This window comes from Lagopus leucura, unplaced genomic scaffold (assembly GCF_019238085.1).
Source record: "Lagopus leucura isolate 7727_CA_CO unplaced genomic scaffold, USGS_WTPT01 Super-Scaffold_73, whole genome shotgun sequence".
Classification (NCBI taxonomy): domain Eukaryota; kingdom Metazoa; phylum Chordata; class Aves; order Galliformes; family Phasianidae; genus Lagopus; species Lagopus leucura.
The window spans coordinates 69,750,809-69,767,324 of NW_024962252.1; the positions used below are offsets into that span (position 1 = coordinate 69,750,809).

A 16,516-nucleotide genomic window follows, 5' to 3' on the forward strand; every position below is an offset into this window, starting at 1 on the left:
TCACTCCTTGTCCTATTTCTACACACCACCAAGAAGAGCTTGGGCATATTTCAGGATGATGCAACCTGGCTGCAGAGGGACACGCATTGGTGTGTGCAGTCCATCTTCATTTTGAGTGCTCTGCCTGCTAAGTGTTCCTGAATGCTCTTTCAGACAACTGGAAATCAGTGCAGTGAGCAGAGACTGACGCAACATTCATGCTGTTCTTCTGAAACATGAGCTGCAGAATTGGACTTCATCTGACTTTCATATGATTGTAAAATAATGTTGCAGGCTGGAACAAAAAAGCTGGAGTGCTAGCTGCCCACCTGGAACTTGCAATGCCCAGCACTTGCTGAAATCAGCCAGCTCCCTTAGTTATCATCAGCAAGCAAGCACACCTGCCTCACATAGCCCTCAGCACTCAGGTCTTCTGCATACCTGCTCTGGGGCCACACTACTTTTGAAAAATTAATATTAGCAAATAATTGCCACGCAGCAACAAAATGTAAGAGAATACTGGCTGGAAGGTTCAACCTCTACTGCCTTACCACCAACATCCACCTCTGACATTGTGAGCCAACATCATAAAATAGAAGGCAATACTTTTGGATCAGCCCGTCTATATTTCATTTGCTTCATGAACAAGATTGGCTTTTGTGTTATTTTAACCTAGTTTCTCCTGCACTTACAGCATACAGATATTAGAAGGAGAACAATGCTCTCCCCCTTCTGGTCAGCTGTACATACACCACACCTGTACTCTTACCGCACGTTGCTGCCTGCTCTGCTCAAGAGAGCAGGATTTGTTGCCTGTCACCATAGAACATACGATGCTGTATCTTATTTCTTGACGCAAAACAGTCAAGGAGAATGTCACTGCGCGGTAAAAAATATCCCTGAAATGCAAAACAGAAGCTCAGTGGAAGCTCTACCCTTCTCTGTGGCATCCTACCAATATTTTTTCATCTGGTTTGTATGACAACCGTGAAGAGAAAATAGCTAGAAATGATACTGAACTGACTTTGGCAGAAGTTAAGATGGAACTGTTGTAAAGTTCAACTCCCTTAAAATACACGTACACACAAGAGAGCTGTCAACAGACAGAAAAACAGCTGATAGACTTTTTTTAAAATCACTTTCTTTCTACAAGTGTACATCACACAACCAGATAACTTTCCCACTGTTGTGCCCTATAAACTTTAATTCTGAGCCATCAAAACCTTTTCACAAAAATCTGTTATCTCGGAAATGCTCACACTGACATGAACAACATAAAACATTCAGTTACTCACAGCAACTACAGCTGATATCTATAGATTCCAAGCACCACCTGTTACAACTGAATGGAGAAGACTGCAATACTGCCAAATATTTTTTCTTTAATAAGATCCACAATTTAGGTATTTTTGACGTCATATTAAAGGAGTATATGTAAGTTTCATGTTCCATACTACATTTTCCAAATGAAGCAGGCTTTGGTTTAATTAAAGTGGAATCTGCACAACTTTTTCAGAGCCAAACTCAATGTTCATGTTGTCAGTTCATCATCATCATTCCGTCTGTCATTAGCAGTTTCATTTCTTGGCTGGTAAGGTAATCACCAAAAGCATCAAGCCCCCGTAGCGATACAAAGCAAATGCAGATTTCTTATATATACATACACACACACACACAGAGCTTCAGACTATAGCTAGCTTGTAAAGCACTGTTGAAGAAAGCACTGTAACCAAGGACAAAATTAACGACTGCTCCACACTCATGCTAACCCACAAAGGAACCAGTGGACCTGGTCCAACCTCAACCACTGCTGGCTGTGGGCCAACATCCTACCTGCAGTCCCTGGAAGCGAGCCAGCAGGAATTGAATACTTTTTTCATATTCTGTATGAGAAGATCATAGCAGTACTTCCATACAATCAGAAAGTTATCATCTAAACAAAACTTCAGCTAAAATGTGATTGAAAAAGTTTCAAGAGAAAATTATTGAGAGTATGATGGAGGATATGCAGAGGATATCTGACGATCGTAGCTTATCTTTTCCATTACTGACACCCTCACAACACTTGGGTAGTCAGAAAAACACTCTTATGTCTTCTGTTACCAAAACTGCTCTAAATCTCTCCTGCATCACAAAATGTTCTGCAGAAAAACTCGTAAGAACAAAAAATGAAAAAAATGAAAAAAAAGCCAAGAAAAATTAACATGCCTTGAATGCATGCTGTACATAAATCAGGCTGTAACATTAAAACTTGATTTTCTAAGCATCAAAATTCAACTCCCAAGTCCAAACTTTAACCAGAAGTAATTTCAGCGAAGAAATTGTGTAATACTCCTGTGATTCTGAAAAATGCTGCAGGCTTAGTGCTTCAGATCTTCTGCAAATAAGAATTTACCAGGGAGCAGCAAACAGGCAAAGGAGTTAAATAAAAATGTAATAGCACAATAGATGGAGATCTAAATTATTTATCACCCTTGTGCTGGGAATGCAGATTTCACATAATTTCACCAGTGCTGTAAGAGATGTTCTGAATTCTCAGATACTCTTAAAGTATGGTTTTCTAATTACCCACATTTGTTGGAAATGAAGCAGCAAGTGTATGCATTCATTTCCTGAAATCTGAGATCAAATCCTGTCACAAATAAAGAGAAATCCAATGAAACGAGGCATCTATTCCACCTTATGTCCAAATCCCATTCACTCCAACAGGCATGTATACACCTCCTTACCTTCTAAGATCAGACCTTGTGTTCACAGGAAAAGAGCTACAAACATAAAACTCACTATGCAACTGCAAGCATTACTGAAATAAAGTATAACTTCAAATTTCAGATTAGCTGATGTACATGGAAGACATCGATCAAACTTACAATTGTGTGCAGAACCAGCCCCTATTTTTCACATTCCTGCTGCCTAAAAAAAGTAAAGCTAAAGACAGTTTAATTTTGATAGTTTTCACTCTTGCTGCTGCTACCAGGTATTCTTTAACTGAGCACATAGACTTCATTGATTATTTTGTCTTCTTCCTCTCTTTTTAAAACTCACCTATCTATACTCACTGAGAGAAGCTTAACACCCATCAAGAAAGTGTACATCTTGTGTCTTACAATCCTAAGTAATAGATCAGATGAGGAAAAAAACCCATAAGGTTTATTATAGTAAAAACTCTATTTATATATATAGAAGCAGCAATTGAGGTAATAGATTAAAATGTTTGCAATTATGAGAATGTTAGGCTTTACATCAAGAACAGCACTACCATAAATGTAACAGCTTCTCCTTAAACTCTACTAGTGTCTAAAGATCTGTTTACAAATTGGACTTTATTACACACACTATACCTTAAGCACGTACAACGTGCAACATGCAGCAACAACATACTGACACTTGTGTAATGCTCTTCTCTTCCCAAATACAGTCCATTAGCAGATCCCTAGATTTCTGATGCGATCAAAAATATCCAAGTAATTTAACACCACAAAAGTGAGTGCCATACATAAATATTCAGTGTCACCAACACAAAGGGAAAAAGGACTGCTTCCATACCACATTTCAACATCATATAAGATTCATGCACTAGTTAAGCAAAATTAAACTTGGTGGGTTTAGTGTAAACCAGGCAGAAAAGTGAGAACTATTTAACAGAATCTTCTCTATTGATTTACCATTCTCATCCTTGAGTTAGCTTCTAGCTCATTATCTATGTTTACAATATGTTGTTACATCCCATCTGAATACTATTTTTCCTATCTGGCATTGATCTTTGCAGTCAGCACTGGTGAAACTGAAAATGCAAATAAGAAAATCCAAGCTCCCTATTACGACTTTTAAGGTCTATCTGCTTTCTTAATGTTGAGTATCTAATGCAAGTTTAGGGGGAAAAGGAATATACAGCAACTATAGACAACACTAAAGTGGGAGAAGCTGTTGACTCTTCCCTGCCAGGGATAGAGAGAACTTGCAGAGGTCCTGACAGACTGGAGGGCTGGGCAGCCACCAACCACATGAAATTTCACACGAGCAAGTGTGGGATTCTGCACTTGAGACAGGACAACCTGGGCTGACATTCCTATAGGAAGGTTTCCCCCAGAAGCCTGATACTGAAAATGTATTATCACAAAGTTCCATGATAAATATTATTAAGTTCCAAACTGCTTAGAGGGCCTACTACCAACATATTGTATTGCAGTACATGTTGCCAGCAGTAACTTTACCATTGTATACAAACGTACACCATATTTACTTGCTAGTTAAACCATCAATAATTGTAAAAAAAAAAAAATCAAGAAGAAATAATTGTGTGGTTGTTTGTTTTCTAAGCTGTCTGGAAACAACTTCTCAAAAATAAGAACCAAATTATTCAGAGGATATTAAAACAATTTTCTCTTTATTTCAGCTACAAAGTTTACAAGAACATACTGTTCTTCCAATGCAGTTTTTTATTACATAAGAAGCACACGCATAAAAATGGAACACAAATGAACAAAAAAAAAACCACTTTCTTGGAAATCAGTAATTCTACTAATTCTAATAATTACTAATTCTAGGAGACATAAGAGAGCATTGTTTTGTCTTCATTAAAAGCCCTGAGAGCAGATAACTGCAGTAGTACATGCAGAGATTTTATTCCTCCCAATTGGGAACTCACACCCTCAGCAGCTCTAAACACAACATGTACATGTGAAGGACAAACTTGACTTCATAGGAACAAGTCTGAGAGAAACCAGACATCATTTATTTCCACCAGCCAGAACAATTAATAAAGATCTCATCACGAGATGAAGTCAAAAATATCTGCTCACCTAAAAGCTACTGAATGTTGGAGACAAAACTGGAAATATTTATCAACTGTGAAAAGTTTCTAATCCCATCTGCTTCCAGAATGGGGCAGGATGGCAGTGGAGGAAGCTTCTGTTGCAAAGACTTGCAGAGTCTAGGATTACATTGCTAAGTCTGCAACGACTGATTAAGTATTGTTTTAATGGCAAAAATTCTACAGAGTGAGCCTACATGTGCATTACAGTTTGTAGTTACGTTATTATCTGCAATAAATGGGTAAGCATTCATTAGGTCCTGTGTGGAACAAACAACTGGCAAGCTATTTCATACTTCAAAGAATTTATTGCATAAGAGAGAGGTAAACACACAGTGCAGGTGACTTTGTAGCTGGAAAATAAAATGAATACTTAACGATGCTGCTCCCTTCCAGCTGTACAGCTGCTTGATATTGAGATGTCCCAACAAATGCAGTTCTGAAAATGGATGCCAAATCCCCACGTGTCATCAAGCAGAAAAGTATAATCTTTTGATTAATAAAAAACAGATATTACTCTTCAGTACAAATTATTTTTTTAATTAAAACTGAGATGAACATAGGAGAACAAGCACCAACAGCACGCTTCTCAAGCAGTCCTGACTATAAGGGTCATAAACTAGTGTGTGCACAGACAGTTGGAGCTTGCAAGGCTCCATGGGGGGAGGTTAAAAAGAAGATAAGGAAATTAAAAATTAATAACTCCACAGCACAGTTGTTCTGAACAGACATACTGCCCAAGTCACAACTCCCATGGCAATCTCTAAGGACAATGCATTTGGCTCCATAATTATTTCTGAAGCACTTGGGAGTTCTGTAAATTATTTCATCTGTTCCAAAGCAGACAAATAGAGAAAAGGAAAGCCGGGGGAAGAAGTGACCAGACTCTTACAACAGTTCTCTCAAAAGAAAAAGTCAAATAGCTGTGTATTTTGCATACACAACACTGACACTGCTGCGAGGTACCCGTTCAAAGGCAGAATGCGTCTTTTAATAATTCAACTCCTCCTGGCAGTCAGAAAGAATAGGCTAAAAAAATAAACTCTGAAGGTAGATATTCAGTATCATTGCTAACACTGACATCCATTGCTATTGACCACTATACCCACATGTCTTACGCCAACAGGAAGCATAACATGACGCTCCTCGCAATCAGCCCCAGCTCTGTGTCCCCAGCTTCACATCCAGTTCTCATGCTCCCAGCCCACATCTTCCTGCTTCCCACACAATACCTGTGTCAGGCTGCACACAAGTTCTCAGAGATCTTTTCTAGTAAGAAACCATGTTCATTTTATATGCCTTTTTCCTTTCCAAAAGAAGCTTCTCAGCTTAGGAAAATTCAAGCAGAAAGTAGGAATCTCTTTCCAGAGCTGTATTTTCCACTTCCTTTTTGTTTTTGCAGATGCTCCCGTAAGCTACATACAGGGGCTGAGCACAGTCTTGTCAACTTCTTAACTCCCCATGGGAAATGCAGATTGTACAGGACACCTCAGTTTTACACATTGAGGCAAAAATCAGATAGCATGTTTCATAACCCTTCACACCACACATATGTTGTTACTTTAGCTTCCAGCCACTGACGTTTGATTTGGTAAGCACTTTGTATCATCAGTGGCAGACCAGTATGTTTAAAAGCTTCCAGGTTCTTCTCTTTTGATCAGTTTTTCCCTGAGGCATTTCAGATCCTTTCAGCAGCTCCCAGTTTGTGCCTATTGAGCCCATCCCAGGTAAACACTTCTTCACACTGACATTTCCTTCAGTCCATTCTTATTCAGATCTCTGCCCCCTCCTCTATTCTTCCATAAAATCAGTGAAACCTCTTTCCATTCCACACATGCCATTTTTCCTTGGCTTAACGACAAGTAAGTTTCACAGCTTTTGAAACTGGAAGGAACCCTCATATGATCTAGCACAATAACGTTCTAATCTGGCAAATTGCACACGCCATAAAATTTCACACAGCAAAGCTTTCAGCTCTGGCAGAAGTAGGACACATTTTAGCAATTTTTAAAAGCTCCATTAATTCTAAATGTATGAATAAACCTGTTGGTGTTTGGACTTTTTCCTACTGGTATCAGGAAATTTACAGCAGATTTGCCTTCTGTTGCCTATAATCACTGTTTAAGATGCTCACGTGGGCTACAGATTACATATTGCCCGTATGGTGATACAATATACATTTGCACAGTTTCAATATTTTCTATTTCATGTATGAATCATCACCAGTTTCTGAGCATATCAGTGAATGTCATAAACATCAAACATCTCTCTCAAATCCATAAGCCACAAAACACCTCATTCAAATTCACAGATGAAGCCTGGGACAAAACAAAGACTAAATCTCCAGACATATTTCTGAATACAAGGTCATCCCTCAACTGTTGCATTCCTCCTGCATCCATTAAAACATGCCTATCAGCTGAAAATATCTTCAGCTTTACACAAGAATAAGATCAATTAAGAAGCAGATGAGCACTACCACTTATCGCTTCCTCCAAGCTCTGTTCAAAAACTGTCTATAAAGGCTTTGTCTGGTGGCAGGAAGGGAAGAAAATGACATCAACCCTTACAAGTGGGAAATCTTACAATGGCCTCCCCAGATAAAAAAAAATACAAAACCAAGCACAAGGGCACTGAACGTTGCAACATGAATTTCCATAAGGGCAGTAAACAAAAACAAGAAGGGTAAGCCTTCTCTGAAACGCGGCATAAAATAAACATCATAAAAATAAAACTTGTCTTAATAATCCCAGTAATTTCTTACTCCCAGCAATGAAATGTTAGTTGAACATGTATTTCAGCACAGATACACATACACACAACATCTTCAATGCATTTAACTTTAAAATGAATTTGTTAGTCCAGAATCCTGTAAGGTGGCATTCACTGAGCCTGTGTTACACTTCATATACGTACAACAGGATTTTCCAGTCATATTTTCAGGAAAAAAGTAAGCCCAGTAAAACAACCCTACCTAAATTTCCACAGTGTCTTCAGAGGATTCCAATTATTTCACATATAATGCTCAGCCCATCACATTCCTTTGAACGTTTCACCTAAAATCTAATTGAAGTAATTTTGGCTTATTGGAACCTGCCAAACTACCTGAGCTACCAACCACATCAAACAGGGTAGTTCCACAAAAATGACTGCCAAAGCAGCAAAGGCCATTAAAGGGCAGCAAAACACACATTTGAGCAGTATGCATACTGACCACCTGTCTAACAAAATGACAGGTCTCTATTAAACATGGCACAATTAACTTCTTCCAATAATGGGGATGCTAAGGGCCATTATAACTGTCTTCCTACTATTATGCCTGACAATAACTTTATCTAAATCTGTCATCACGTGTTTAATTTTACATAATATTAAAAAAAAAGTTTCCACACCTATTCCATCTGTTGTAAATTAACAGCAATTAATAAGACAATATTAACATGACAAGTGGATACCAAGTAGTCAGTCTCACTTTTTAAAACACTGTCATTTAGGAACTTAAATCACAGAAGACAAAGTGGTCTGTGCCATTTCCACCTGTGCCATTTCAATTCTTCTTCTTCATCTTTAGTCTGGTTTTGCTCCTGCAGAAATCTGGACTAAGATAATTCCAGCAGTTGGAAGGACTTGCAGTCAGTGCATCACAGAAGTCAAAGCAAGCTACACAAAAGTACACAGACTCATGGCAACATTCAACCAATCCTTTCAATTCCTGGACCAGAATTTAATCCCAAAAAATCTCACTTTTTTTCAAAGAAAATCACACTGCAGTGCAGGAGTCTGGCACAAACCTCTCTCATCCCATGAGATGGTCAGTAAAGGTTCCTAGCACAATGACCTGCAAAATAGCACCTGAATTTACTCCTAATACAAGAATATTTTAGGTCCCCAAGAACATTGAGGACAATGTGAGGAAGGGGAAATTGCAATGAAACGGGGAGGGTAAAATTTATCTCTCAAAATTTGTCTAAACACTGGTAGTCTGCATCCTTCTGACCTTCATTTCTAGCAGCATGCCTCCAAGGGTGAAGTTTCACCCTGCTGTAATATCTGGAAAACACTGAGATTGACATATACACTGCTGTTGCTTTTTGTTTGTCTTCAAAAAAAGAGTGGCACTACAGCTTGAACATGTGTGTTAAGGTGAGCTGCTTTCAAACTTTTCTTGATGAGGAAATAAAAACAGGTTTCTGGCCACTGAACAACTTTACAGAGGAAGCATACGTAGTTTATTTCACACTCAGCTTTAACCAAGACACAAATGTTTCCTCCTTCAAGGCAATGCTTCTTCAAAAATCTCATTTGAATTACACTTCCATTATTCTGCTGGGATCCTTCCCACCAGCAAGAATGCTCCCACCACAGAAATCATCTCTTCAGGTCACTTAGCAACATGTTCCCAGCAGTTACATAGGCCAGACATTACTCATTTGAACTTCTGAATTATAACAACAGGCGTAACAATCATGTTTGTACTATCTCTTCCTTCCCAATGACTCTTGTGTTCTCTTCTGTATATCACCCTCACCTAAAGGGTCCTTGTGGACACACTTGCAGCTCCTTCATCCACTCACTGGCACCAAGTGACACGGGCAGAGCACAGCCCCACATGAGCACACCAAGCCTTATCCAGCAAAGCCAGAAGTTTTATCTCCTACCTGCTGATGGCAGGATCAGCTACTCTAATGCACAAACATCAAAGGAGATAGATTATCTACTTCCAAAAAAAATTCAGTCTTTAATTTAATTTAAGCTTGAGCAACCAAGCTAGTAACAGAACTAACCCTGAGCTGAAGGTGGGCAATGGTTAAGGTAATAAACAGAAAAGCTCAGTATTTTGTGATCAGGGCATTACTGCTTGAGTTAGGATAGGAATTTCAACAACTGCGCCATTTGGCACCAGCCCTGCCGTCAACAGGATGCTCTTGGGCAAGAGACAAGATTTCATCTTGATCTCTAAGATCTCTGTTCAGCAGAGACACACTAAGAATTACAACCACGGGGATTAAGCATGGGCTCTGAAATCAGTAAAGCCAATGGCAAAAAAGAATTATCTCAGAAAAGAAACTCCCATATAGCCAAGACATTAATCAAAAATAATAATTTCCTTGGTAATAAGAAACAACACAAAATGTCTGCATTGTTTCTTCCACTAAACTGACGCTAATGATAAGAAATAGTTCTGGAGTAGCAAAACACACAACAGAACACAATACAATTGCAAAAAGCACAATACAATAGAAGGAATATATCTCTGGGTTAGCCAGGGCTGATCTAGACTAGAAAGCAGAAGAATCCTCCCCACAGTAAAAACCCAGCTGGTCCTGCACTCCTCAAAGCCCACCTTCTCCTGCAGACAACCATAAGAACTCAGAAATTCCCCTTCTGCCCCTTTTAAGGTTTTATTTTCATTTCTAGCTACAGCAGACTAAAGGTGAGCCACCACCACAAGGAGCAGCCCTGACTGCCTGACCTTCCCCTTTCCCTTCCGCAATCCCTTCAGCTCCTTCCCCCACATGCAATACTTTGATTAAAGGACACAGAAATATGTTTATATATGTTTGGTAAGCTACGGCTTATGTCAGTTCAGTTCTCTGTACTAGTGTTCTCTGTATCAGACAAAAGCAAAGCTGACAAATGAGAAGCAAAAGGATGATTTTCTAGCCATCAGGGAGACCGCCCGTGCAGTCCCATAACCACATCCTGCTTTAAACCCCAACAGCAGAAGTGCAGTCATGTCAAAATTCTGTAACCCTCACCTATGTAATTTTGAATAACCCAGAACAACCACCACAGTTGGTTATGAACACAACTGTAAGTGCTTCAAGGCAGAACAGCATCACGCCATTCACTTCACAGCCACAAGCACACAGTGGCTTTGGAGTACAGTCACAATGGATGCAACCATCAGCTATTAATAAAATCCAGTGGCTACAGGCAAGGTATCATTAAGAGTTCTTAAAGAATTTAAATAAGTTCCCCAATGCAGTGTAAAACTTCCAGCAACTTTTGCAAAAGAAAAAAAAAAAAAAATCTCCTCCTCAGGAGATATGTAGTAACAAAATTAGTCTTAGATATTACCTTCACCTGAAGTTATCCTTATTGTAATCACGTATTCTCTTATAGCACTGGTTTTAACTATGTACTTGCACTTCTTTAACATAAGAAAATGACTACTAAAGATAATTCAATTCATAAACTCATTTTGGTGGCTCTCATTTACTACCGGCAGAGAACAGTCCTGTGGAAGCTATTATTTAAGAAACTAATATTATGGGCTGAACTGTGCAGAAAAGAAATATAACATCAGATGTCCATAGCAGACACATGGTGAATTCAGAAGAATTTGCAAGACTGCTACTTAAATTGTCAGCCATTGCTTGACAAAATAATTGTTATCCAGCTTTGATGTTACAGATCTGTATAAGCATGAAAACTATACTTGCAGAATCACAACATTAAGATCTTTATAGACTTTTAAAGCACATCTAAGCTTGAATTTTGATATTCCATAAATGACAGACACAGCAATAAATATTTGATCTAGTCAAACATTTTTAGTAACACCTCTCTGTTTTCCATTTCTACACTTCTATTATGGCCAGGATCCAAGCCAGGTTGGCAGCAGAAGGCAATCACAGCAGCCTTGGGACTGGGGGTGAAGGGAGGGACGTGGGCAGTGAATACTGAAACACTGCCAACAGGAAAGGAGGGTTTACAGCAAACAGAACACAAATGACATTCCCAAACCACATCTCTAAGAGGTGGAAAAACAAACCAAACAAAAAACTGTAAGACAAGAAAAAAGGCAGCCCACAAGATACGTTTAACAGGAGCATGAGAAACTCCCTGGCCACCCTGACAGTTGCTGAGGGAGGCAAGCAAAATCACAAAGTGAGCCAAGAGTTTGTTTTCAAGAAGCTAGCAGAGTCTTGAAGCTATCTCTACATTAAACAGTGAAGAAAGTAGTTTTTGGAAAGAAATAAGTAGGCAGCTCAGGTGCTATGGCTTCATGCATCAGTGAAAGTCTCACATGTGCTAAACTTCTATCTTCTTCTAGCTTTGAATGCTTCCAAGGAGGAGGTATTCACAACCTCACTGGGCAACCTGTTCCAGCTTCTCACCACTCTCACAGTAAAGAATTTCTTCCTAAAACCTAAATTTAGTCTAAATCTACCCTCTTCCAGTTTAAAGCCATTTCCCCTCATCCCGTCACTACGCTCTGCTATAAAAAGTCCCTCCTCACCAGTAGGTCCCTTCAGGTCCTGGAAGGCCACTATGAGGTCTCCTGGGAGCCTTCTCTTCTCCGGGCTGAAGAGCTCCACCTCTCTCAGCCTGTCCTCACAGGGGAGGTGCTCCAACCCTCAGATCATCTTCATGGCTCTCTCACACTGGATGGTTGTGATAATACTACACATCACAGGAGTGTTTTTTGCCTTCTCAATTGACTTCTATAACAGACTGAGTATAGATTTAATACAAAATCTGAAGGTCAGACTACACAGTGCCATGGGTACCACACATCTCCAGGAGAAGTCAATCCGCAAGGATTAATTAAATACACAGAGGAAGGAAATTTTGCCAAGCACAGACATGCCACTTCTGATTCACTTCTCAGATAAGGGAAATCTTTGAAACCAATGTGAAGATTTAACAACCTGAGCAAACTAGCACCATCAAACCAAACTTATTAAACTCAGGAATGATAAATCAGTGCATGCAAGCAAACTTGGCAATGTTATGTCTTCCCACATTAAAAGCCAGTACTGACTTGTGACTATTTTGTTAAATCAAGAAGTAATATGCAATACCCAGACTTTAACAGAACCTCTAGTCCGATCAGCTAAATAAAGCTGATTCTAATAAGCCATAAGATTAAACAAAAGGGAATATTAAAAATAATAGCAACTAATGAAAGAAAAATAGGTCAAATTAGTGTTTGCCATTAAACTTAAAAAATTGGGTAGATAGTTGAAAACATCAATGTTTTTTGATACAACCTATAATCTCATGGGACATTAAAAGCAGAACTCTCAATATACACATAAAGCATTCCAGTGCTTGCAGTGCTTCCATTTTCTAAGGAAATTAAAAATTACCATCATCACACCCACTTGACTATAGTAAATGTAAGCCTGGCTTCTAATCCCAGTAAGACAATAGACTATAGTAAAGAATAAGATTATTAATCAATTGGATGAATAAAGCCTACAAGGGAAGAGCAAGCACAGCTCCTGTGAAGGAACCTGAGCTTGCTCAAGTTTCATGAGGACATCCATGCACAGATGAGTACATAATTGTGCAAATGCTGGCAGCCAGGTATAGGACACAAAGGGGAAAATCTTAACAGTCAGTTTCCAGAAGAAAGAGAAGTTATAAGAGTTTCCAGGCATCACTGGCAACTAGCTTTACTCAACACCTCTATCAGTGTCCAACAGAACAGAAATCCCAGTGGTTTTTTTTAGATGAAACTGAGCTTTCTTTACATAACTCCATATATATAAATCTGTACTGAGCAGTAATGTCACAGAATCCACCTTAGAGAGACATGGAAGAAGCCATACAGAAAATCTTGGATTAACAGGAGAGAATGAATCTTTTCTGTTGCTTTCCTCAGCAAGATGTTGGCCAACCAAATCTTTCCAGACTTCCATAATGGCACAAAATGGCATATCTACAGCAAGGCATCACCCCATCATGCCACAGATATCCTTTGGCAAAAAGCTATGGCCATGCAACCCTATGTCATTTGTTCTCCTAGGACCCATCCTGGATGAACATGCCCTGCTCAGCATCTCAGCTATAAGCACCAAGACAAGGCCACAAAGCATGTCAGGGAAGTAACACAAATCTGTGACCCTGTGTCCAGGGCAGACCATGCTGCCTCCCCCCACACACTGCAGAAATTAGACACTGCGTATCAGTATCAATCTTCAGCATTTCACACAGCCAAAAGGTGCAATGTTGTATATATAATTTATAATTATCAATACACATAATAATAATACAAACTGGGACGGAACTGTTTTCTTCAGAGCGTCTGGTATGATGTTATGCTTTGGTTCTAGGAGAAGAACAATGCCGGTAACACACTGATGTTTATAATTGTTGCTAAGCAGAGCTCATTGGAGCCATGGCCAATCTCAGCGAATGGCCCGAGGATCTGGGAGGGAAAAGAATTAGAACAGCTGACTTAAACTGGTTATCCCATACCATATGACATCACCTGGAAGGAGTTTTGAAGGGGTGGGAGTTCACTTTGCTCTCTTCTACTGCTCAGGGGGTCAGCTGGGCATCGGTTGGGGGTGGTAAGCAATTACTTGTGCACAATTTGTTAAATACATTTATATACATATACATTTATATATATACACACATTTACAGAAAATGTTATATAAATGTAACATTTTAAATATTTATTTTATTATTTTAAAGTGTTTTAAAATATTTTAATATATTTATATATATATATACATATATATATATATGAAGCATCATAACTATTATCTTCTTCCCTCTCTCTACCTTAGTAGATGGTTTTGTCTCAACCCAGGAGTTCTACTTTGGCTTTTTTTGGTTATTCTCTCCCCAGTCCCACTGGGAAGGGAAGGGATGAGTGAATGTTCAGCCACCTTCCAAGTTAAACCACAACAGAGACAGAAGTCAGCATGGAATTACTCTTCATAGTATAAGGATTGTATTGTATGAGATCAATAAATGCTAAATCATTTTCAAGAGGAAAAAAAAGTTGTTGTTTTTTTTTTTCAAATCGTGTTCCTGTACTGCCACCTAGAGATCAGAAAAAAAAGTGTAAGTTGTATCCAAGGTGAGTTATCTGCAAGGAGCATAGAATGGCCTGGGTTGAAAAGGACCACAACCATCATCTAGTTTCAACCACCCTGCTACATGCAGGATCACCAACCAGCAGACCAGGCTGCCCAGAGCCACATCCAGCCTGGCCTTGAATGCCTCCAGGGATGGGGCATCCACAGCCTCCTTGGGCAATCTGTTCCAGTGTGTCATCACCCTGTGTGGAAAAACTTCCTCCTAATATCTAACCTAAACCTCCTCTGTCTCAGTTTAAAACCATTCCCCCTTGTCCTAACACTATCCACCCTCATAAACAGCCGTTCCCCCTCTTGTTTATATATTCTCTTCAAGTACTGGAAAGCTGCAATGAGGTCTCCCTGGAGCCTTCTCTTCTACAAGCTAAGCAAACCCAGTTCCCTCAACCTTTTCTCACGAGAAAGGAGCAGTTAACTGCTTTTCTCATATCTACCTTTCATAAGATCTCACTGCTTGTTCAATGCAAACCAGACCCATGAAGCACTTCAATTCTACTTCACAGTTCAGCAGGTACCATCATTTCTCTGATTTACATATATATTTTGAAAAAAATTAAAAGGACCACCTATGTGTGGATATATGTATCAGTAACTGAGTAACTTGCCTTTGCCTGGACAAACAGGAAGAAAGTCAGCTTGCACAGTTATGACCCACAGACTTTTTCCAGCCACTACACACTTTGAGTGGATGCAAGAAGAATGAGAACATACTTTTTACTATTCTTAACTTTTAGCTAACCTCTTAATTTGAACTGATACCACTCTTTCATAAATAAATAAATATATATATATATATATATATATATATATTTTTTTTAAAGATAAACGTGTAATGGCACAACCGCCCACTGTACCTCAGCCGGCGCAACGACCGCTCCTCCCCACAGCCCTGAAAGCACGTGCCGGGCGTCACCGAAACACTGGCTGCACTTTTGTATTCTTAATGCACTGAGCTCAGATGCGAGCGTGCCCGGGAGCACGCGAGCACGCGATTCTCTGGGAGAAGGGGGCTCTCATCGTTATCGCTTTAAATTGCAGCTGGGATGTACTGTAAGGACGGGAAGCGAGGTTCTGGGAATGCGTAACCACGACGAGAACCAAACAGTTGTTAAAACGAAAAGATTACTGAGATTAAATTCCTTCTTTTCTTTCCAAAAGCCTCCTCTGACCTTAGGTAAAGACCTGCGGGAACAGCACCTACGCACACCCGCCCCGCGCCCCCGCCCACGTGCCCCCACCGTAGGCGGTACCGACGCACGCGACCCACACGCATGCGACTCCTCCGTCCCGCCTCCATAAGGCGGGACAGCACACGATGGCGGTGCTGCGTTCTCGTGCCCGTTCGTACCTCTGGAAGCATTGCTCGCACACGCCGCCCAGCTGCTCCTTGGTCACCACGTAGGCGAAGGGCTCGGCTCGGTAAAGCAGCTCTCCGGGCCGCACCCGCCGGCGGGAGCGGAGTCCGCTGCCCTTGCCCGGGCTGAGGAAGCGCTCCAGCGCAGCCAGCTCCATACTGCCGCAGCGCCGCTACCGAGAGGAGGGGGAAATCCTGCCCCTACCACGTGACCCGGCGCTGCCGCCGCCATCTTAACTGAGGGCAGGGGAGCCCCCTGGCTGCTTCCTCGTCGGGCTGCTGATGTAGGCAGCGCGCGGTGCTGAGGAGCTCTCGGGGACAGCGGGCAGCGCTTTCTCTTGGTCGGTGTAGCTTTCAGTACATCGCGCAGGTGAAATGCGCTGAATGCAGAGGCTTCATCTGCTCTTCCACGTTGTGCCTATAGAGGGAGTGAGTGCTTCTGTTTTGGAAAGGAGCATCTCGCCAAAGAACTGAGAAATAGGCCTAGCAGTTCTGCTTTTCAATTCTAAAATGTACTCTTTTGTT

General features: G+C 40.4%; 1 protein-coding gene across 3 annotated transcripts in view; it reads right to left on the reverse strand.

The window, feature by feature from the left end:
• SMYD3 (SET and MYND domain containing 3) overlaps nt 1–16,164 on the reverse strand; it is a 360,402-nt gene extending 344,238 nt beyond the window's left edge. For all 3 annotated transcript variants that reach the window (XR_006183097.1, XR_006183096.1, XM_042895284.1), the window contains exon 1: nt 15,986–16,164. Coding sequence is in view for 1 of the 3 variants with exons in the window: in XM_042895284.1 (XP_042751218.1) it covers nt 15,986–16,149 (164 nt within the window). In the remaining 2 variants the exon portion in view is untranslated. The remainder of the gene's footprint in view (nt 1–15,985) is intronic.
• Nucleotides 16,165–16,516: the final 352 nt, after the last annotated feature.